This window comes from Heterodontus francisci, chromosome 24 (genome assembly GCF_036365525.1).
Source record: "Heterodontus francisci isolate sHetFra1 chromosome 24, sHetFra1.hap1, whole genome shotgun sequence".
In the NCBI taxonomy this organism is placed as follows: Eukaryota; Metazoa; Chordata; class Chondrichthyes; order Heterodontiformes; family Heterodontidae; genus Heterodontus; species Heterodontus francisci.
Window position 1 is genome coordinate 55,911,198 of NC_090394.1, and position 21,923 is coordinate 55,933,120.

At 42.1% G+C, this 21,923-nt stretch overlaps 2 protein-coding genes across 6 annotated transcripts in view; both read right to left on the bottom strand.

Moving 5' to 3' along the window:
- Window positions 1–6,367, bottom strand: part of ntan1 (N-terminal asparagine amidase) — a 28,197-nt gene extending 21,830 nt beyond the window's left edge. The window contains exons 1-2 of the mRNA XM_068056235.1: window positions 6,214–6,367; window positions 1,391–1,493 (exon numbers count right to left, since the gene is read on the bottom strand). Coding sequence (XP_067912336.1) covers window positions 1,391–1,493; window positions 6,214–6,294 — 184 coding nt within the window. The 5' untranslated portion in view covers window positions 6,295–6,367. The remainder of the gene's footprint in view (window positions 1–1,390; window positions 1,494–6,213) is intronic.
- Window positions 6,368–8,541: 2,174 nt separating this feature from the next.
- rrn3 (RRN3 homolog, RNA polymerase I transcription factor) overlaps window positions 8,542–21,923 on the bottom strand; it is a 51,086-nt gene continuing 37,704 nt past the window's right edge. For 2 of the 5 annotated variants that reach the window (XM_068056240.1, XM_068056242.1), the window contains 6 exons: window positions 21,444–21,628; window positions 20,511–20,619; window positions 18,992–19,144; window positions 14,738–14,825; window positions 12,635–12,855; window positions 9,100–9,221 (listed from right to left, as the gene is read on the bottom strand). In XM_068056240.1, coding sequence (XP_067912341.1) covers window positions 9,188–9,221; window positions 12,635–12,855; window positions 14,738–14,825; window positions 18,992–19,144; window positions 20,511–20,619; window positions 21,444–21,628 — 790 coding nt within the window. In that variant the 3' untranslated portion in view covers window positions 9,100–9,187. Of the gene's footprint in view, window positions 9,222–12,376; window positions 12,571–12,634; window positions 12,856–12,890; window positions 13,888–14,737; window positions 14,826–18,991; window positions 19,145–20,510; window positions 20,620–21,443; window positions 21,629–21,923 lie in introns of those variants that run through there. The other 3 variants (XM_068056241.1, XM_068056243.1, XM_068056244.1) reach the window with 3 other exon arrangements.

The following is a 21,923-nucleotide window of genomic DNA, read 5'->3' on the forward strand; positions in this document are numbered from 1 at the left end:
AAAGAGAGAAGGAAAGAATGACATGCATTTATATAGCACTTTTCAAGACCACCAGATGTTTCAAAGCACTTTACGGCTAATACAGTACTTTTGAAGTGTGGTCACTGTTGTAATGCAGGAAACATGGCAATCAGACTTTGTGTTACTGTAGTGACACAGTTTCACCTCAGCAGAACATCCTGCATTAAATCGTATAATATGGTCCTTATAAGAGCAACACACAAGTGATTCACTAATAGTGCATCCAAGATGCTTGAAAGTGTCATACATCCAAAGTCACCTGCACCCGATTGCCTCAACTATAATATTCATAGAACAGTAACAAAACATAACTGAACTGGGGGATCTACCAATGAATAAGTAACAAAGAAAGCAATCGACCTCTAACGGACCTCTCAGGATGTACCGAACACAACAATCAGACTTTGTGATGGGACAGAATGTCAAACAGCTCCACCTTAGCAGAACTTTCTAGTCATTATGAAACAGTCCATCCTCTAATTGCCCAATATCATATGACTACTAGTAAAAATGAACAGAAGTTCAACAATGAGTCACAATGATGCTACTAATGTCTACTCAGGTACAGTGGGGGCTCAGCCACTCCCTGAAGCAGTCTGGTGCATGCTTTTGTTTTAATATGGAAATTGACTCCCACTGCCCCATTTTACAGAAGTGGAGCAATGCATTCAAAGACAACATGGCTATTCCAGGTTTTGGATCAATAAGTTAGGAACGAATGCACTGGCATTTATATAGCACCTTATGTCCGCAGGACATTCCAAAGCACTTTACAACCTGCCAATTTGTTTTGAAGTGTAGTCGCTGTACAGGTAAATGTAACGGCCAATCTGTGCTCAGCAAGGTGTTTCCTACATTACAACAATCTCTGCATTACAAAAGTACTTCATTGGCTGTAAAGCACTTTGAGAAGTCCTGAGGTCATGAAAGACACTATGTAAATCAATTTTTGTTTCTTTTCAAAAAGTTGCATTCCTTCTCATTAGGAAAAAAGTGATCGAGAATATTGTTTATGGGGTTTAAAAGTGAAGCAATTGATAAGGTGCGTATAGGAAGAAAAACAGTAATGGGTATATTTATACACCAAAAGAAGTCGCAAGCTAAATTTAATTTATGGAACAGCTTTTTTAATGTTTGTAGATAGACTGCCACCTAGTGCACTAAAGTGACTCCATTAAACTTTGGAAGGCAACTAGATCAACTCCATATTGTGCAGCCAAGGGACAGACACTGGTTTGGGATAGAGAAAAAAAATCAATAAGATTGGTGCTTAAAGTGAACCTGGGAGATAGGACAACCTAGATGGCAAATGGTCTTTGTTCATTCCTGTAACTTTATCTTCAAAAATGTGAAAGATAAGGATGCTTACCATCCTGAGGAGTTGTTGCCGCAAATTCTCTTTGTTGAACATATAAAAGACCTTTAGAATCTATCTTGTGCACTGGCTTTGATTTCAGAGATTTTGCACCTTCCTGCATGAAATAACAAAATTAGTGCTTACTGACATAGATAATATAATTTACCTCCAGTGAGGCAGTTTGCGTCCATTTCTGGTTACTCGGTCAAGAAGTCTACCTCATGAAAAAAAAATTCACAGAATAAGGAAAGTCTAAGGTGTGAGTTTTCACGTTAGTATCGCCAGTTAGAGTAATTATCAATTATATCTTTCACTATCCTCCATATTTGTTATGTTGCCCATTGATGACTTAGCCAAGCCATTACCAGAGGGCTTAACAAATTCAGTATTTGGATTGATCATACTGCTGAGCAGAGCTTACATTAAATATGTGCTTGTCAGATGACACACTGATACTAGGAATGACTACTATGTTTAATAGCCATGATTCAACTAGTTATTTCAGACGTCAGAAATCTATCCAAATGCACTTTGAGTACACGTCAAAAATTTCATTTATGCAATTCTCCTAACTGTTCAGTAGGCAAACATAACACATGGTGTGGAATGAGGTATACAACCCAGACCTTTCACAGATTTAATGCCTACGCTATCCCGGATAGCTGATTTAACAAGGGCAGCAATAAGGCACTATAATTGGATCCTGGCTAGGAAAGGGAAACAGAGTCAGTATTCTCACTTTTGATCAGGATCCACTGATACCTGCTGAAATGTTTACATGCCTGTGATCATTTTGCCACAAAGTAGCACAATAGGCAGAAAACAGTAAATTGTTGGGTAAGACTGCACACACACAATCACAGACCAGGCTAAAAATCATCATCAGGATGTTTATACAGCAGTATCTGAATTATAATTTGGAAAACAGGGGCTGAGTATTGCAATGCCCAAATCACAGGACTTATATTGACTCCACAATGATATATAGAGGCAACATGGATTCAGGGCATTAAGCCAAATCACTCCATTGGATCCAACGGTTCTATTTTAAAATACATGGAAATAAATGTGTTACAACATGGAAACAGGCATTCAGCCCAGCCAATCCATGTCAGCGTTTACCATCCATGCGAGGAAGTAATTCTAAACACATTTATCTATCTTGTTCCCAAAGCCCTTCAACTCCTTTTCTTTCACTCCTTATCTAATCTTAAATATTGACATAGCTTCTGCTTCAAAGACTGCCCTTGTAAGTGAATTCCACATCCTCACAACTGTAAAGAAGTTTCTCCTATCCTCTAAATTTATTTGAATCTTGCATTATATATTCTATATTTATACACTACTGAGTCAGCGGCGCTTGAGATGGCTTGGCCATGTGAGCCGCATGGAAGATGGCAGGATCCCCAAAGACACATTGTACAGCGAGCTCGCCACTGGTATCAGACCCACCGGCCGTCCATGTCTCCGTTATAAAGACGTCTGCAAACGCGACATGAAATCCTGTGACATTGATCACAAGTCGTGGGAGTCAGTTGCCAGCATTCGCCAGAGCTGGCGGGCAGCCATAAAGACAGGGCTAAATTGTGGCGAGTCGAAGAGACTTAGTAGTTGGCAGGAAAAAAGACAGAGGCGCAAGGGGAGAGCCAACTGTGCAACAGCCCCAACAAACAAATTTCTCTGCAGCACCTGTGGAAGAGCCTGTCACTCCAGAATTGGCCTTTATAGCCACTCCAGGCGCTGCTTCACAAACCACTGACCACCTCCAGGCGCGTATCCATTGTCTCTCGAGATAAGGAGGCCCAAAAGAAGAAATATTCTATATTCTCTAGAGTTTAGAAGAATGAGAGGTGATCTCATTGAAGCATACTAAATTCTTAGAGTGCTCGACAAGGTTGATGCAGGAAGGATGTTTCCCATGGCTGGGGGTGTCTAGAACCAGGGGACAGAGTCTCCTAATAAGAGGCTGACCACTTAGGACTGAGATGAGGAGGAATTTCTTCACAGAGGGCGGTGAATCTGTGGAATTCTCTACCCCACAGGTGTGTGGAGGGTCAGTCACTGAGTATGTTCAAGACAGAGATCGAATGATTTCTAGATATCAAGGGATATGGGGATAGCGCAGGGAAATGGCATGGAAGTAGATGATCAGCCATGATCTGGTTGAATGGCCTACTCTTGCTCTTATTTCTTATGTTCCTATGTATCTGTGACCCCTTGTTCTTCATCCAACTGCTGGAAGCAGTCTACGCTCATCTACCCTGTCTCATCTTTTCAAATTTTTACACACTTCTATCATATAAGACACTTTTTCAAGTCTTTCTCTGGATTTGCACTCTCCGATCAGGCAGCATTCTACTGAATCTGTGTTTTACCCTCTCTAAAGCCTTCCTATTATTGAAGCCTAATATTACAGTTATGAAGAATGTGTGTAGAAATTAAGATAGTTTCTTTACAAATAAAATTAAGATGGATTTTTTGGTGCCTACTCTCAAGAAAGTCTAGGAGCATTAACTTTCAGTGTGAACTGTTGTCCCATTAACAAAAATATGAAAGACACAGGATGACAATGATTTAGACAACAAGTAGCAATTAAAAGCCACTTGGGGAAAAAAACTCCTTTATTTCCTGAAAAAGAAGAACTGGTTTTGAGTTGCACTCCCCATAATAGTTATATGGCATCTTGTGTCTTAATATCATTGAAATTCTTTAGAGTTAGTAAAATAACTAGTGTCTGGTTTGATCCTTAACCTTTCCTAATCCAGAGAAAAATCTTACATTTATTCACAAATTAATTTCTTCCGCTAGTGCAGCCACTCAGATTTTACATGGTTCATTTTGTTGGTCCAGCTGTCCTCCCTAAAGCTGCCAACCCTCCAGGATTGTAGTGGAGTCTCTGGGAATAAAAGATGATTCTCCTAGACACTATTATGAGCAACCCAGGAGAAAAATCACTTTATTTGTAAGTTATAAAATATTGGAGAAGTGTTGGGGTGGGGGGGCAGGCAGGCAGGATGGAGGTTGTTGATTGGACGGGGTGGCTGGAGGCAGGGTCTTTCAGGGGTCAGTGTTTATATATATATATATATATATCGTAGACTTGGATGTACAGGGCACAATTTCAAAGTCTGCAGATGACACAAAACTTGGAAGCATTGTGAATTGTGAGGAGGATAGCAATAGACTAAAGAGGACATAGACAGGTTGACAGAATGGACCAACAAGCGACAGATGAAATTTAACGCAAAGAAGTGTGATGTGATTTATTTTGGTAGGAAGAATGAGGAGAGGCAATATAAAATAAAAGGGTACAATTCTAAAACAGGTGCAGGAGCACAGGGATCTGGGGCTATATGTGCACAAACCTTTGAATGTGGCAGGGCAGGTTCAGAAAGTGGTTAATAAAGCTTACAGGATCCTAGGCTTCATTAATAGGGGCATCAAGTACAAAAGCAGGAAGTTATGATACACCTGTATAAATCATTGGTTCAGCCTCAACTGGGGTACTGTGCCGAGTTCTGGGCACCACACTTTAGGAAGGATGTGAAGGCATTAGAGAGTGCAGAAAAGATTCCCGAGAATGGTTCCAGGCACAAGAAACTTCAGTACGTGGACAGGTTCAAGAAGTTGGGGCTGTTCAACTTGGAGAAGAGAAAATTAGGAGATTTGATAGAGGTGGTCAGAGTAGATAGGGAGAAACTTGGTGAAAAGATAGAGCACCAGACAGCACCAATTTAAGGTGATTAGCAAAAGAAGCAACAGCGACATGAAGAAAAATGTTATTTTATGCAGCAAGTGGTATCAAAAGACAATTGGACAATCTGAAGAGAAAGAAATCTGCAGGGCTATGGGGAAAAGACACAGTGGCGCAGTGGTTAGCACCGCAGCCTCACAGCTCCAGGGACCTGGGTTCGATTCTGGGTACTGCCTGTGCGGAGTTTGCAAGTTCTCCCTGTGTCAGCGTGGGTTTCCTCCGGGTGCTCCGGTTTCCTCCCACATGCCAAAGACTTGCAGGTTGATAGGTTAATTGGCCATTATAAATTGCCCCTAGTATAGGTAGGTGGTAGGGAAATATATAGGAACAGGTGGGGATGTGGTAGGAATATGGGATTAGTGTAGGATTAGTATAAATGGGTGGTTGATGGTCGGCACAGACTTGGTGGGCCGAAGGGCCTGTTTCAGTGCTGTATCTCTAAACTAAACTAAAAATAGAATGGGACTAGTTAAGTTGCTCTTGCAGAGAGCCAGCACAAACACTATGGGCTGAATGGTCTCCTTCTGTGCTGTAACCATTCTCTGAAGTTATGACTGTAAAGGAAAGGCCTTGCATTTATATAGCACCCTTCACAAGCTCAGGACGTCCCAAGACCCTTCGCAGACAACAAAAGTACTTTTTGAAATGTAATGCAAAAGAATGCAGCAGTAATTTACACACAAGCAAGATGCCACAAACAGCAATGGGATAAGTGACCAGATAACTTTGTGATAATAACGGCAACATACTGCAGAGGATGGGAATCTGAAATTAAAAACAGGAAGTGCTGGAAATACAACAGCAGGTCTGGCAGCATCTGTGGGGACAGAAACAAGAGTTAAAGTTTCAGGTCTGTGACCTCTCATAATTTTTTGTGACGTTACCAAGACTAAATATTGGTAAGATGCAGAAACCTCCAGGTATACATCCAAACCAGAGTAGTTAACCCAGCCATCAATTGGCAACCTCTCGCTTTAGTCATTGGCTCTACCTCTTTGCCCATTCTCAGCTGGACAGGTAAACACAGCCGCGCACCACACCCAGGCTGAAGACGCTTCTCAATTATAAAGTCCCAGCTCACCTTTAACTGCGAATAACGTTCAATGAAGTCTGCAGTTGATGAAGGCAGGCATATTGGGTGGTTATCGATGAAAAGTGGCATAACTGCAGCACATCCGCAACCCCTTGCTCAAAGAACAAACCTCACAGCCACCAGCAACGTCACACCTGCCCCAGTGCTCTCTGGAAGATGTAGTCACCTGATGGTACGAGTGAGGTCATTTCCGGGCAAGTGCCAGAATCCGAAACTACAGGTCCCACAATACATCACAACCCAGCAGCAGCCGCGTACCAACTGAACATCATCCAGCAGCTTGTGCACAGAGCCTTCAACAATTAAGTTTTTACAGCTAGTCTGCGACCAGAGTTGCACCCTATAGGAATATGCAGATCTCTCTACTTTTAAAGTGGGGGAAGTTGTTGCGAGACAAGGTTTGAGTCTTACTCCACATAATAGTTGACAGTTTTAAAATTATTTCGTAAAATCAAAGCCCATGCAATAACTCATACGGTGACAAAAACACTGATCTTCGGTTCAATTTTGTACAAGCAGGTTTTTTGGGTTGGGAGAAGGTTGAAGTCACATATAGTATTTTAAACCATATACAAACATACTAATTTCCGAGCTAAAGTAAAAGCAAAATACTGCAAATGCTGGAAATCAAAAACAAAGTGCTGGAAATACTCAGGTCAGGCAGCATCCGTGGAGGGAGAAGCAGTTAGCTTTCAGGTCTGTGACCTTTCTTCAGAGTTCTGATGGTACGAGTTCTTCAGAGTTCTGATGAAAGGTTACAGACCTGAAACATTAACTCTGCTTCTCTCTCCACAGATGCTGCCTGACCTGTTAAGTATGTCCAGCACTTTGTTTTTATTTTATATTAATTCCAGAGCTCTGACGAAAGGTGATCAAATTTATAATGCAAAAAATTGACATTGCACTAATATAAAATTAGTTTTCCAGGGCAAGAGAGGTCGTTCAGAAGTAGTTAAATCTTAATATGCCTTTAAAACCCAGTTACGCTGCATTAATAAGGCATAACATTTTGGGTGGGGGTTTTGAACAGCAATATTACAGCTTAGCGATTTCTAAAAATTGTCTTTGGCAACTTCAACAGTGCACCCTGTGGAGGAGCACAGAATCACCAACAGCAACTTCTGCATTTTTGCATTCACTTGCGCATGTGCAGACGCCAGAGGTTGCTGTCAGTTTCACAAGGTCACGACAATGAATGCTGACAGTTTCATCATTACAACCGCAAAAATCTGGGTCAGTAATTTTACAGACAACAAAATAAAAATTGGGATATTCACAAGTGAGATTAAGGTAGAAACTAAAACTATGAAGAGAGACTGAAAAGGCTAGGGTTGTTTTCCTTAGAGCAGAGAAGGCTGAGGGGGGACCTGATTGAGGTATACAAAATTATGAGGGGCATAGATAGGGTCTATAGGAAGAAACTTCTTCCCTTAGCGGAGGTGTCAATAACCAGGGGGTATAGATTTAAGGTAAGGGGCAGCAGATTTAGAGGGGATTTGAGGGGGAAAAAATTTCACCTAGAGGGTGGTTGGAATCTGGAACACAATGCTTGAAGGGGGTGGTAGAGACAGGAACCCTCAACATTTAAAAAGTATTTAGATGAGCACTTGAAACGCCATAGCACACAAGGCTACGGGCTAAGTGCTGGAAAATGAGATTAGAATAGGTGCTTGATGGCCAGAACAGACATGATGGGCTGAAGGGCCTGTTTCTGTGCTGTATAACTCTGACTATTTAAAAGTATTAAAAATGTATGCAATTTATCATAATGGATATATCTGACATTCCGCAAATATGTATTAGTTTTTCCAGGCCAGAGAGGTTATTTACTAGCAATTATGAATTTAGTATACCGTTAAAAACCTAGTTACACCTCAAACAACAAGGCACAACTTTTTACAAGGGTGTTACAGCATAAAAGTTCACCTCAAATGAAAGACATGCAAGCTACCAAGTACAGTTCCAATGCTGCAGCCCCATGTTCCTCTAGGGTGCCTTAAACTAAAATGTGACCCATCTCTTCCTGACCTAACGACATATACATTGATAAATTTTTGGTAGAAGTAATCATGGCTGTAAACTGAAGCCAGGTAAATTTTTTTTAAAAAACAAATATTCCTCTACTTTCAGTTCCTGTAGCTGTTATATTTAGGTCAGTGCTCTCATCCAGCTGCTTATTTTAAAGAAAAAGTGGCCAAAGTCAGCAAGCAGAACAATAACAGAAAAGGGCGGGTAAACTGAAGATTAGCATCAGTTGCCCGCATCAAATGCAAAAAAAATAAGCATGCTTCTTACAAAATCAAGTAGTGAAAAGAATTTGAAACATTACTTTAATAATTAGACATTATAAAGGAAAAATCAGTGCTTGGGATTACTATTTTGGTATCATTGATTTGGAAACTGTGACCACTGGTTTTGTATGTGTTCTTGTCTTGAACTAGTAATTAAGACTTATTTTTCACTCCTGAAAGAAAAATAATTTGATCCAACCAGGAGGATCTGTTGGAACCAAACCAAAGATAATTTAAAAAGCAATTATGACGATCATTTAAAACAAAAGCATAGCAGATGTTAAGATTTACAAATTACTATATACACAAATATACAAAAATATTTACACAGCATCTGAGTCAATTAGACAAAGGAACTCAGCAAGTTAAAGAAAAATAGTGGTCCAGACAAAAGCAAACTTCAGTTTACAATGTTCCTGAACAGACTCTGATGCAGAATTTTCTTCTCCATCTCAGCAAATTATGTTGCTAATGCACATCATACAAATGGAAAGCAACAGTTTTTGAAACCACATCTGAAAATGTGTATATTTATCTGATTTACAATCAAGTTCAAAAGTGATGCAGTGGAAACGTAACAAGTGGAGACCCAACACTGCTAGGACTTTGCATGTAGGATTCAAAAGAGCTCGGCGTGATTCCAACATTCTCATTTTGCAGTGACTCGCCTTTTAAGAAATCATCCTCTTCATCTTCAGCTGTATCCTAAAAATTGATGGTAAAGGAACATCTTTAAGTACTTTAAAGCCAAACCAATATTACTCAGTTTCTTGGCAGTTATAACAGTGGCTTAATTACTAGTTCAAAACAAGAACACAACTGAGTTCAAGCCAAATGTCTCTTTTGCTCAGATCTGCCGATTGTGATAGTTAGGAACCTAATCAGTCATCAGGTGAAGAGAATTTAGGAATTGCAAAGTGTTTCACCTCAAAAAACCCTGTTCACTTATTATGATCTCAGTGATTGATGGTAGCTGTTAAGCCAGCAACCTGCCCTTCTAGCTAAAGACAGGTCTAGATATAATGAAAGGTGTCTTTAGCATTACCAACATTTTCTTCGTAAAATGTTAATCACTTTAATGTTTGCCTAATGAGACGGCACTGCATTTTCCTCAAAGTTAAATGATAGTGATAATTATTAAAAATATTTCAGTTCATTAGCAATAACTACTGTAGAAATTTAAGCACATGAACCCTCAACAATACAACAACAAAAGCATTTCTATTCAACAGCAATGAATATTTCATATAATAGGCCCCATTGGGATATTTTGGAGGGGGGGAGAGGCAAGAACTTAGGCTTGGAAGTGCCCATTTTTTGGACACAATAAGGACGGTTAGGGATCCAAAATGCCAGCTGCAGCACACGCATACTTCTGATGCAAAGCATCTTAGTTAAAGCATTAGCGCAAAGAGTGAACATCCGCCATAGGTATATACAGCAGGCAGATCATGATGTCAATCAGCATGCAACGCTGATTCAATGCCAGCACTGCCATTTTGGCGTTCAACACGTCAGCAGCTCCAGGCGACGAACACTCAAATTCACTCAGCTGAGCAGCAGGAAGGACCACCCGCCAGCGCTATTTAAAAGGATCATCAGCTACTTACAGATTGGCCACTGGTTGATTTCTTCTGGCTGTTGCTACAATTCGACAAGTGTTTGGTGCTTTCCATTGTTGTTTCAAGTTTCAAAAGTCTACAGACTGGTGTGGCAGGTGCAGAAACATTTTTGTTGATTTCAAGCCTTCTGCACAAACCAGTTGCTCCCAGACAGAGGCCTTCCTCCTGGAACACAGCATAACTGGGGCAATGATCAGAGGCCATGCAGTACAGGACAAGCTTTTAGAAGTGGGTTAGGGGCAGCATCTCAGGAGAAGATGCCACATTCTCCAAGGGTATTCAGGGAGTAATTCTCCTACCTGAAACTCAGCGAGGAACAGTACGAGAGACGTCTGCACTTCACTAAAGGAGATCCTCGCTGAAATCTGCCACCTGCTGCAGCCACAACTGCAACTTCAGAACAGGGCAAGGACCGCAATGCTGTGAAGGTGACCATGGCAATGAACCTTTATACATCTGGCTCCCTCTAGGCTGGAGATGTTAGCAACATCTCGCAGTTTGCCATCCACTGTCACATAGGGAAGCCACTGAGGCGCTCTATTCAACAAGGGCTAACTTAATTTCATTTACTCATGCGAAAGGAAAGCAGACAGAGCAAGCATGAACGTTTGCTGGAACTGCAGGCTTCCCCATGGTGCAGGGTGCTTTGACTGCATGCACATTGCCTTGTGGGCACTGCACATCAATTCTGCCGTGTACTGTAACCGAAAGCGATTCCACTCCCTCAACATCCACATGGTGCGTGACCATAGGCAGCAGCGATTCATGCAGATCAATGCCTGGTTTCCTGGCAGCAATTATAATGCCGTCATTCTGCAGCAGTCTGCTGTACCAGCTGCAGCAAACAAAAGGACGGATACTGAGCAACAACGGCTTTCCACTGACATGGCTCATGACTCCGGTATGCAATCCACCCCCACATCCTTCTTGGGCGTTACCGCCCCCCCCCCCACCGACACACACACGTACAGCATGCATACAACGACAGCCATGCTTACACACAACATGTGATACAGCAAACCACTGAGGCATACTGAAGCAACAATCTGACTGCCTGGACTGCTCAGAAGGAGCCCTGCAGTACTGACTGGGTCTCAAGATGTGTGGAGGTATGCTGCTGGCTGCACAATCTTGCCATCATGAGAGGACAGCCCTTGGAACCAGCTAAGGGAGGAGGAGGAGGAAGGGAAGCAACAACCTCGACAGTCCCTGCATGTGAAGAACTCACGAGTGCAATGCCAGTAACCACAAACCCAATTCCCCATTCACCAACAGTCTCCTCCTCATCTTCCCTCTGCTACTAAGCATCACATTGCCCTCTTCACCACATGCAAAAATAAAAGCCACTACAAAATACAAATTCCAAACAAAATTTATAAACAAATTATGCCATATTGCATATAAACGTAAGCTAAAGACCCTCGTGCATTCCGTTAGCGCCCGTCTTCCGTGTGCCTTTACCCTTCCTAGTGTTCCTACGCAGTGCTACCCCAGTGGCTGCAGCATGGCTGGTGAAAGGCTGCTCACTTTCAGTGGAGCAGACTAGTGGGCCTTGGAGGGCGACCTTAAGCAGCTCTTGCTCTGAAGACTGCACTACTTCAGTCTGGGTGGCAGCAGTTTGGGCTGGTTGACTGACGGCAACAGCGAGGGCACTGACAGAATGGCAGGGGTGGGTGGACGAATACGATCATCCTCAGAGAAGACAGCAGGCGCCTACTCCACAGAGGTACCGTCAATCTCCCGGGGCAGTGCCTCAGAAATCTTAGTAATCTGTTGAAGGACAGATTGCTTGACTGCTTTGACATTCTGCAAGCCCCTGTGAAGCTGGTATCCACAGCTCTGAGGGGAGAAGTCTGAGCTTGCATGGTAGAATACTGACCTTACATGACTTCTGTCTGAGCTTTGAATACAGCACTCAGACTTTTGATGGAAGCTGAGACATCAGCCATCACACGCTGCATCATAGATGGGTCCACAAGTGTGCTAATGGAGCTGGCCATCACTTCCATACTGGAAAGGATGGGCTCCAAACTCTGCACAAAGCCCTGTGTCAAGTTGGTGCTGGACTCCTCCATGCTCCTTGACATCGAATCCAGGCTTTCCAATGCAATAAGCATTTTGTTGTATATGCCCTCATATACCCTCCTCCTGTTGCTCAGCCCAAAGTCCTCATCTGAGTCCTCTGCAACAGAATGTGGGTGCAATCTCACCCTCCAACCTGCACTAGCCTTACCCCTGACATGGTTGCAGCTCACTTGTGCCCAGTGTTTTACCACATGCAGATCGCATCTCTAATCCATCCTCTAAGATGCAGGTAGTGTCAATATCTGGGCTGGTGGCTGAGAGCGTGTGAAATCAAGTGAAAGTGTGGCGCCATAGTCATCACTCTTGGTGTTCCTCCACTGCCTCATCAGGTTGCACTTATTGGGTATCTGAAAGGAAAGAGGCACAAGGTTGTGGTGAGGATAGGGGGAAAAATACAGTGTGTATGCTTACATCATCTGCAGCTTACAAGTCAGAAGTGATTGTGGAATGAGGAGGAAGCTTAGGTATAAAGATACAGTCATCCTCAATGGTTTCATCCCTGCCAATAGCCATGGCCTCAGCAATGGCCATTCCGATAATGGCCAGCACTGTCTCTCAGCACTGTTAGAGTTTGTAGGCGCACTGCTCTCTCTGGTTAGTTCCTGCTGCCTCCAGCTGTGCATCAGTTTGGCCTGCAAGAGAGAGGGGAATGTATCAGTGAGTGTGATGTAGCTGTCATGTTTGAATTACTGACAGTGTGCGCATGCTATGAATGTGGGTTTGTGCTTGCAACAGTGCTAAGTGTACAAGTATGAGGTGAGGCATATGCATGTTGTTAGGAGTCCTGATTGATAGAGATTGCTGGTAGGTGAGTAATGGGGGTGTAGTGATTTGAGCAATGGTGGGGGCTAGTGGTGCAGTTGACAGGATATGGCATTTGAAGATGCATTCACTGACCTTGACCACTCATGTGAGGTCATTAAACTTCTTGCAGCACTGCATCCAAGTCATTAGAGCTAGAATCCTTACACTGACCTCCACGACTTTCTGCTCCCACTGCCTTATGTTTCCAGAGGGCCTCGTGGCCCTCTGCAAATACAGGATGTCTCTCCTCCTCTATCATGACCTATCAGAAAATCTGGGTGCCCGCGCTCTACCATGTTGTGCCATTCTTCTGTTTATCCCAGGTCAGATTCAGCTCCCACAGGACTCCCAGCACCTGCTCCAGCCACAATGGACCTCTCTTTTAAGAAATGCAGGCTAGCTTTTAGTGCTGACAAGTATTGATTATGCATCCCCTGCTGATGAGTGTAGCCACTCAACAGAACAGTGAGACACGGTGAAATAGTGGTACTAGATTAGCAATCCAGAGGCCCAGATGAATGCCCTAGGGACTGTGGTTCAAATCCCACCATGGCAGCTGGTGGAATTTAAATTCAATTAATTTCTAAAAATCTGGAATTGAAAGCTAGTCTTCTAATGGAAGCGATCATTGGTTGTTGTAAAAACTCATCTGGTTCATTAATATTCTTTAGGGAACGAAATCTGCTGTCCTTACCTGGTCTGGCCTACATGTGACTCCTGACGCACAGCAACGCGGTTGACTCTTCACTGTCCTCTGAAATGGCCTAGCAAGCCACTCAGTTCAAGGGCAATTAGGGATGGGTAACAAATGCCGGCTTTGCCAAAAATGCCCACATCTCCCATGAAAGAATAAACACTGGCTGCACATAGAAATCATGTAAATGAGCGAACAGCACAAAAATGGCACCCTGCCTCCATTACATCAAATGGGCATGCGTTAATCACACACCCATTTTCAGGGGCTATCCAATTTAGCCACCGGGGTGTTCAAAGGAACCCTTACATGGAGGAGATGGTGGGTATGGAAAGTTACTTTCCTTGTTTCTCGCTCTTGATCATGATTTGTTCCTACTGTACTTTACAAAGTAGTTCTTCGTTTAGCCTTTCAAGTGCATTACTGGAGCGTGTTACTCAATGTACAGTAACAAATTGATCAAAACTTTATTAGTGCTTTAAACAGGGTTAGAGGTGCATATGAGATGAAAGGACGAGCAGTAAATTTGTTAACTACATCACAAGTTCAATACCAGCATACCAGGACCATTCAGGATGGTTACTGATTTTTTTTCTGTAATAACTTATCATCCAGTTCTTGCAATATTTAACACTGGATGTCTGAAGCAAAATGTATTAATTCTGATGTTTCACTCTCTGCTCATTGTAGTTTCTAGTGCTACAGATTAGAGTTTACATGAATAGAGCTCTAGCTACAGGTTTTGGCTGTTAATCTGTTTCACAGGTATTGAACATTGATCATGCAAATCAGTATTCCTTGGTCCACATGGACAAATCTATTGTTATAGGAGAATATCCCCTTACAAAAATACTAACAATGGATTACTATTTATAGAAAAAGGGCATAAGAATCACTCTCAACAACATGTCAAAAGTTACCCTTGGTACCAAAATAGAAAATCTCACCAACTCATTTTTCCATTTACTACATTGTGGTTAAAAAATAATCTTGTTAGAGTATTATGCAGCGCCTACCAATTTCATGATTTTCTGTGGAATATGAACGTCCTGTAGGCTCAAATCCTCCCAAACCCGATAAATACCATCAAACATCTTCTTAGATCTGTCAGAAAAACAAATTATGATGTGTTCAAATAACAAAAATATTTGGTGTTGAATAATCAGTAGTATAACTCGAGTATAACTCAAAGGGTCTACTCGTTTCAGCAGTCCATATGCGGCCAATATTGTTTTAATACATTACAAAACAGTGCTGAGAATAGCTACACTATTAATGTGTTAAAAGGAATTGCAGCAGACTTGTTACTCTCAAAAATCTAGACTTAAAAAGTTCAACTGAAAACGTAGTAGAGATGTATTAAAAGTGAAATCTTATAGATTCAAAAAGAAAAAAAATCACAACAGAACAAGACAACAAAACAGAACTATTCTTTACACAGAATGTACAACACAATCAGAACATTTGGCCCAACTAGTCTATGCTGGAATAAAAACAAAAAGTACTGGAAATACTCAGCAGGTCTGGCAGCATCTGTGGAGAGCGCAGAATTAACGTTTCAGGTCAGTGACCTGTCATCAGAACTGGCAAAGGTTATAAATGTAATAGGTTTTAAGCAAATAAAGCAGGGTGGGGCAAAAGAGAACAAAAGGGAAGGTGTTGATAGGACAGAGGGTCACAGAGAATAACTGACAAAGAGGTCATGGGACAAAGGCAAAGAGCATGTTAATGGTGTAGTGAAAGACAAAGCATTAGTGCAGAGAGGATGTTAAATGACAGAATAATGAACACCCCTAGCCAAAAGCACAAACATGAAAAAAGTGGACAAGCACATGGTAAAAAAAATTGAATGATGAAACAAACAAAATAAAATTACAAATAAAAAAAGGGGGTCCAGTCATGCTCTGAAATTTCTGAACTCAATGTTCAGTCTGGTAGGCTGTAGCGTGCCTAATCGGTAAACAAGATGCTCTTCCTTGAGCTTGCATTGATGTTCACTGGAACACTGTAGCAAGCCCAGGACAAATATGTGGGCATGAGAACAGGGGGGAGTGTTGAAATGCCAAGCAACAGGAAGCTCGGGGTCATGTTTTTGGACTGAGTGGAGGTGTTCCGCAAAGCGGTCACCCAATCTGCGTTTGGTCTCCTCAACGTAGAGCACTGTGAGCAGCAAATACAGTATACTAAATTGAAAGAAGTAAACCCCTGCTAAGGAATGTTTGGGGCCTTGGATAGTGAGGACAGAGAAGGTAGGTATTACACCACCTGCGATTGCACGGGAAGGTGCCGTGGGAAGGGGATGAGGTGTCGGGGGTAATGGAGGAGTGGACCAGGGTGTCGTGGAGAGATCGATCTCTTCAGAATGCTGACAGGGGAGGGAAAGGGGAAGATGGGTTTGGTAGTGGCATCACAATGGATGTGGCAGAAATGGCAGAGGATGATCCTTTGGACGTGGAGGCTGGTGGGGTGGAAAGTGAGGACAAGGGTAACCCTGTCACAGTTCTGGGAGGGAGGGGAAGGGGTGAGCGCAGAGGTGCGGGAAATGGGCTGGACATGGTTGAGGGCCCTGTCAACCACAGTGGGGGGAATCCTCGGTTGAGGAAAAAGGAAGACATATCGGAAGCACTGTTGTGGAAGGTTGCATCATCAGAGCAGATGCGTCAGAGACAGAGGAACTGGGAGAATGGGATGGTGTCCTTACAGGAGGCAGGGTGTGAAGTGTAGTCGAGGTAGCTGAGAGAGTTGGTGAGCTTATAATGAATATTAGTGGACAGCCTATCCCCAGAGATGGAGACAAAGAAGTCGAGGAAGGGAAGGGAAGTGTCGGAGATGGACCATATAAAAGGGGAGAGTGGGGTGTAAATTGGAAGCAAAGTTGATAAAGTTTTCCAGTTCGGGGCGGAAGCAAGAAATGACACCGATACATCACTGTAACAGAAAAAGAGTTGGGGGAGGGGACCAGAGTAGGATTGGAACAAGGAATGTTCGACATAACCCACAAAAAGACAGGCATTATTAGGACCCATGCAGTACCCAAAGCAACACCTTTTACTTGAAGGAAGTGAGTGGAGTTGAAGGAGATGTTGTTCAATGTGAGAACAAGTTCAGCCAAGTGGAGGGTGGTGGTGGTAGATGGGGACTGGTTGGGCCTCTGTTCAAGGAAGAAGCAAAGAGCCCTCAAACCGTCCTGGTGGGCGATGAAGGAGTAGAGAGACTGGATGTCCATAGTGAAGAGGCGGCAGTTAGGGACAGGAAACTGGAATTTGTCAAAATGACGTAGGGGGTCAGAAGAGTCACAGACGTAGGTGGGAAAAGACTGGACCAGCGGAGAAAAGATAGAGTCAAGATAGGAAGAAATATGTTCAGTGGGGCAGGAACAGGCTGAAACGATGGGTCTACCAGGACAGTCCTTTTTGTGGATTTTAGGAAGGAGGTAGAAGCGGGCTATTCGGGGTTGCGGGACTATGAGGTTGGAAGCTGTAGAGGGAATATCTCCGGAGATGATGTCAGTGACATTCCTGTGGATTGTAACTTGATATTCAGTGGTGGGGTCATGGTCCGGGGGAAGGTAGGAAGTGTCTGAGAGTTGGTGTTCAGCCTCTGCAAGGTAGAGGTCGGTACGCCAGACAACAACAACACCATCCTTGTCAGTGGGTTTGATCACAATGACGGAGTTAGACCTGAGAAAAAGGGAGTACAGCAAATTCAGAGGGAGACAGGTTAGAGTGAGTGAGGGGAGCAGAGAAATAGAGACGGCCGACGTAAAGCTTATTGGGGGTAGGTGGTAATGTGGAACAATCAGTTCAGCCATGAACTTATTGAATGGCGGAGTAGGCTTGAGGGGCCGAGTGGCCTACTCCTATTCATGTATGTTTCGCTGACAGTTTTCAATGAAAAGATCAAAGAGCGGAGAAGAGGCCAGAGAGAGGGGTCCAGGTGGAGGGAGAATGCTGGAGGCGGGTGAATGGATCTGCTGGTCGGGAGGAGGACTCCTGGTCAAAGAAGTGAGCACGGAGGCGAAGGTGACGGAAGAAGAGCTCAACGTCATGCCAAGCACATAATTCATGGAGGTGGGAGCGTAAGGGGATAAAACTGAGTCCTTTGCTGAGCACAGATCGTTCAGCGTCAGAGAGGGGAAGGTCAGAGGGTATAATGAATACACGGCAAGGGGTCAGATCAGAAGTGAAGGGGAAGGAGGATCTGGAGGGGCATTAGTCCCCATCAGCTGCTGGTGCTTGCGTTCCTTAACACATGAAAAGGAAGAAAAAAAGTTTTTTGTTAATGCGTCGGATAAGACGAAGGATGAAATGAAACTGCGGAGCAGAACAGCTTTGAGATAGGTTGAGGCGGTGCTTCTGGAGAGAGAGGTCCAGTGTATACGTGTGGCGGCACTGAGTGTGGATCTCAGGATGCGGCAAGAACAGCAGTCTGAAGAATGTTGTTTTTCTTGGAGATACCTGTAATCCTGGGTGGATTCAAAACATGAAGGATGAAATTTCAGTTGGAATCCACGTGGAATAAGTCGGAGACGGAGACAGTCGCTGAGGAAGGAGATGTGGCTGTGAAAACGAGTTTTGGTAGACACTTTATCAAACACCAGAGGGGGAACTAGAAAGCAATGAAGGTGAACAAAGTAAAAGCGACAAACAGAAGTCCTGGAGAGAAGAGCAGAACTTCAAGGTAGGCATTCCTGGAAGAGAAGTGGCAGTGAATTAAACACTAAAATCAAAGCAAAATACTGCAGATGCTGGAAATCTGAAATAAAAAAAAAAGGGCTGGAAATACTCAGCAGGTCTGGCAGCATCTGTGGAGAGAGAAGCAGAGTTAACGTTTCAGATCAGTAACCTTTCATCAGAACTAGCAACGGTTAGAAATGTAATAGGTTTGAAGCAAATAAAGTAGGTGTGGGGCAAGAGCGAACAGAAAGGAAGGTGTTGATAGGACAGAGGGTCAGAGAATAACTGACTAGGAGATCATGGGGCAAAGGTAAAGAGTGTGTTAATGGTGTAGTGAAAGTAATAGTGTAGTCTGTGTTGGTGTTTATATTCCACACAAGTCTCCTCCCATTGCATCTAACTTTTCTCAGCCTTTCAGCATACCTTTTTATTCCCTTCTCTCATGTATTTGTCCAGTTTCCTTTTGAAAATATCTAAGATATTTGCCTCAAGCACTTCCTGTGGTACTAAGTTGCACATTCTAACCACGCTGAGTAAAGAAACGTCTCCTTATTTTCCTATTGGATATAATATCAAATATTGTTGTACACAAACCTTTTAAGAATATAAGGATCAAAGGGAAAGAAGCAATCAAGTGGATTTGTGCAAATCTGGACCAAGTCACTTCCAGCGCTGCTCCTAACAACTGGTATGAGTTGTCGATTGTTTCGTTCAATAATTGTGTAGCAGAAAACCAATTGATACTTCCTGCAAAAAGAAAAAATACTTTAAATGTATTACTATAGTTAGATCATGATTTCTAAGTATGCCTATGTTAATCTGCCCCTTTATACACCTTTGTTGTTATTTGGTTATCAGATTATAAAAGTCAAACTTGTGCCTTGAGAAATTCAATTACTATAGCATGTATATTCTGCATTCATTAAATTCCTCAAGTATTCTTCATTGAATTGTAATGCTTTTCATTTTACAATGGAAAAACAAAATTTTCAACAATGAATTAAGAATAATTGTTTAATAATAAAGCAAAAACACACCTATAAATTCATACTTTTATTAAAAGTCACCACTGGTTAATACTATATATAGTAAAGTCCATGTCATAATTGCATCTCATTCATCAATTATTTTAAAAATTTATTCACAGGATGTGGGCATCTTTGGCATTTATTGTCCATACCCAAATGCCTTCTTGAATACAATCGTGCAGCTTGTTAGGCCACTTCAGAGGGCAGTTAAGAGCCAACCACATTGCTGTAGGCCTGGAGTCAAATATAGACCAGACCAGGAAAGGAAAGCAGGTTTCCTTCCCTAAAAGGACATTAGTGAAATAGATGGGGTTTTTTTGGCAATCCGGTGGTTTCGTGGTCATCATTACTGATACTAGCTTTCTATTCCAGATTTTATTTAATTAATTCAATTTAAATTCTCCAGCTGCTATGGTGGGATTTGAACTCATGCCTAGGATTATCATTGCAGGCTTCTGGATTATTAGTCCAGTAACATAACCACTAGCTACTGTACCATTAATTACTAAATAAACAGTAATACAGATTGTACGAAATGAACTTTTCTAGGATTCTACATGTACAGCCAACAGAAACCATGGGCAGAACTCTGAGGCTCTATCAGGAGCACTTCACACAAACTGGGCAGCTTATTGGAAAATTGTTGGGGCACTGCCTGAAATTTTCCAACCATTGACATTAACAGAAGGAAAATTATGAGCTATCCACCCACAGTTTTCCACTAAGGTTACCACTGTACAAGACCCAGCCAGTGGTGCAGACCGTTGGACAGTTCCATCCTATGTGTAAATCTTTAAAATGTACAACACTGAAATTATAAAGTGTTCACATGATGCACATTTAACTAATGAAGAAATCTAGTCTAGAAATTGGTTCAGAGTTTAATAATTCAAAGTGTTACATTAAAGGACATTTAAGGCTTTTGACACTACTTTTAGAACCTTGCTAGAAGTGGCAGGAAGAATCCGTATCTAAAAATACTTAACACATTTCATGATTCAAATCATTCAAATATGGAGTGCATGTCAAACAGTCTTTGTGCTTAGGCCCAAGAGTATGTATTACGAACATCCAATATCACGCACCTAGTAATAGCTGCAAACAAGTTGATGACAGAAGGTAAACAGACTTTTAGAGGGTTCAGCTGACACATCACCATACGTTCAAAATTTAGATTTTGCAAGTATGTCAAACCTGTACAGCGAGACAAATGATAAAATTAAATGTAAAGCTTCTACTTAATGTTTTCTGAAACCTATTTTAACATTCACTGTACACTGCAAAATAAATTACACCAATTTAAAAAGCCTTTAACAGAAACTAGAGTTAAAAGGAAATTCCTGAGCATCATACTTTTCAAATTTGAAGGATTTTTTTTTTTTTTTTGTCATTCTTAGGCCTCTACCATTGGCAAATTACAGCTGTCCACTGAGTTATGCAAGAAAAGTCTGTGTAGAATAATGCAGATTAACTCTCTGATCTCCCTGTCATTTCTGCAGTATTCAATTCAGTACGTTAAATCTATAGCATAACATTTTAAGGCATCAATAGACTTATCAGACCAGGTGGTTAGTTTTTGATGTATTTTATATTTTCATTTTTATTCCTCATTTCCATTCCTGTATGTCTCCTATATGACAGCCATTCCCAGATGAGACAATAGGGTGCAGACACTCTCCCCCTGTTCTACTGTATAGCCACCTGCTAAAAGTGCTGCAGCTCTGATTCTGATTGTCCCCTCCCTTAGCGTGCGGTGTGATGTGGTGTGGAGAAGAGGGGAAACCTTCACAAAGTAACATTATCCTTATAACATGACTGAGATTAATCAATCATCTAGGAACTTGCAAGTGCAAATCTGCATAACGTGGTGTGCAGCACTCAGCTATGCTGCAACATCCTGCCACTTCAATATACCAAACAACAAGCCTTATTTTGTAGTGTTTTAAAAACTATATTTAAAAATTCCACAAAAGCTTCTAGTTGAGAAAGGTACAAAATTTAATACAAAACGTAATCACCTTTCCTCAAATTTCCATCCAGTAATTGTTTGTAACGGAATATGAAGATGTAAAATACAGCTTGGCAAGCAGAGTAGAATGGACCATGAAGAGCCACATCACAGTAAGCTTTTGTTCCAGCATCCTGGCTGTCAATGTAGTGGTGTATCCAGGGAACCAGCAGATCCAAACAAGTTTTCACAGTTCTAGTGAAAGGAATGGAATCTTACTCAGTGAATTTGTTTATTATTGGTACGTAACAGGTTTTAAGAAGTCAATTCTTGTGCATTCAATCCATTTAATTCAAAAGTAGTTATTTGTTTCTTTCTAGTTTAGATATTAGTCTTCCTTATTCTCTGATTCATGTCCATTCTCTCCACTTATTCCAAGACATCCACGTGATTGGGCATTATTGCAGAACTGCACTGGAGTCAGCCTGCAAAAGCATCGCTACACATTGCAGGAGGAACTTAAGGAAAGAAGGGGAAAAATCTGACCACC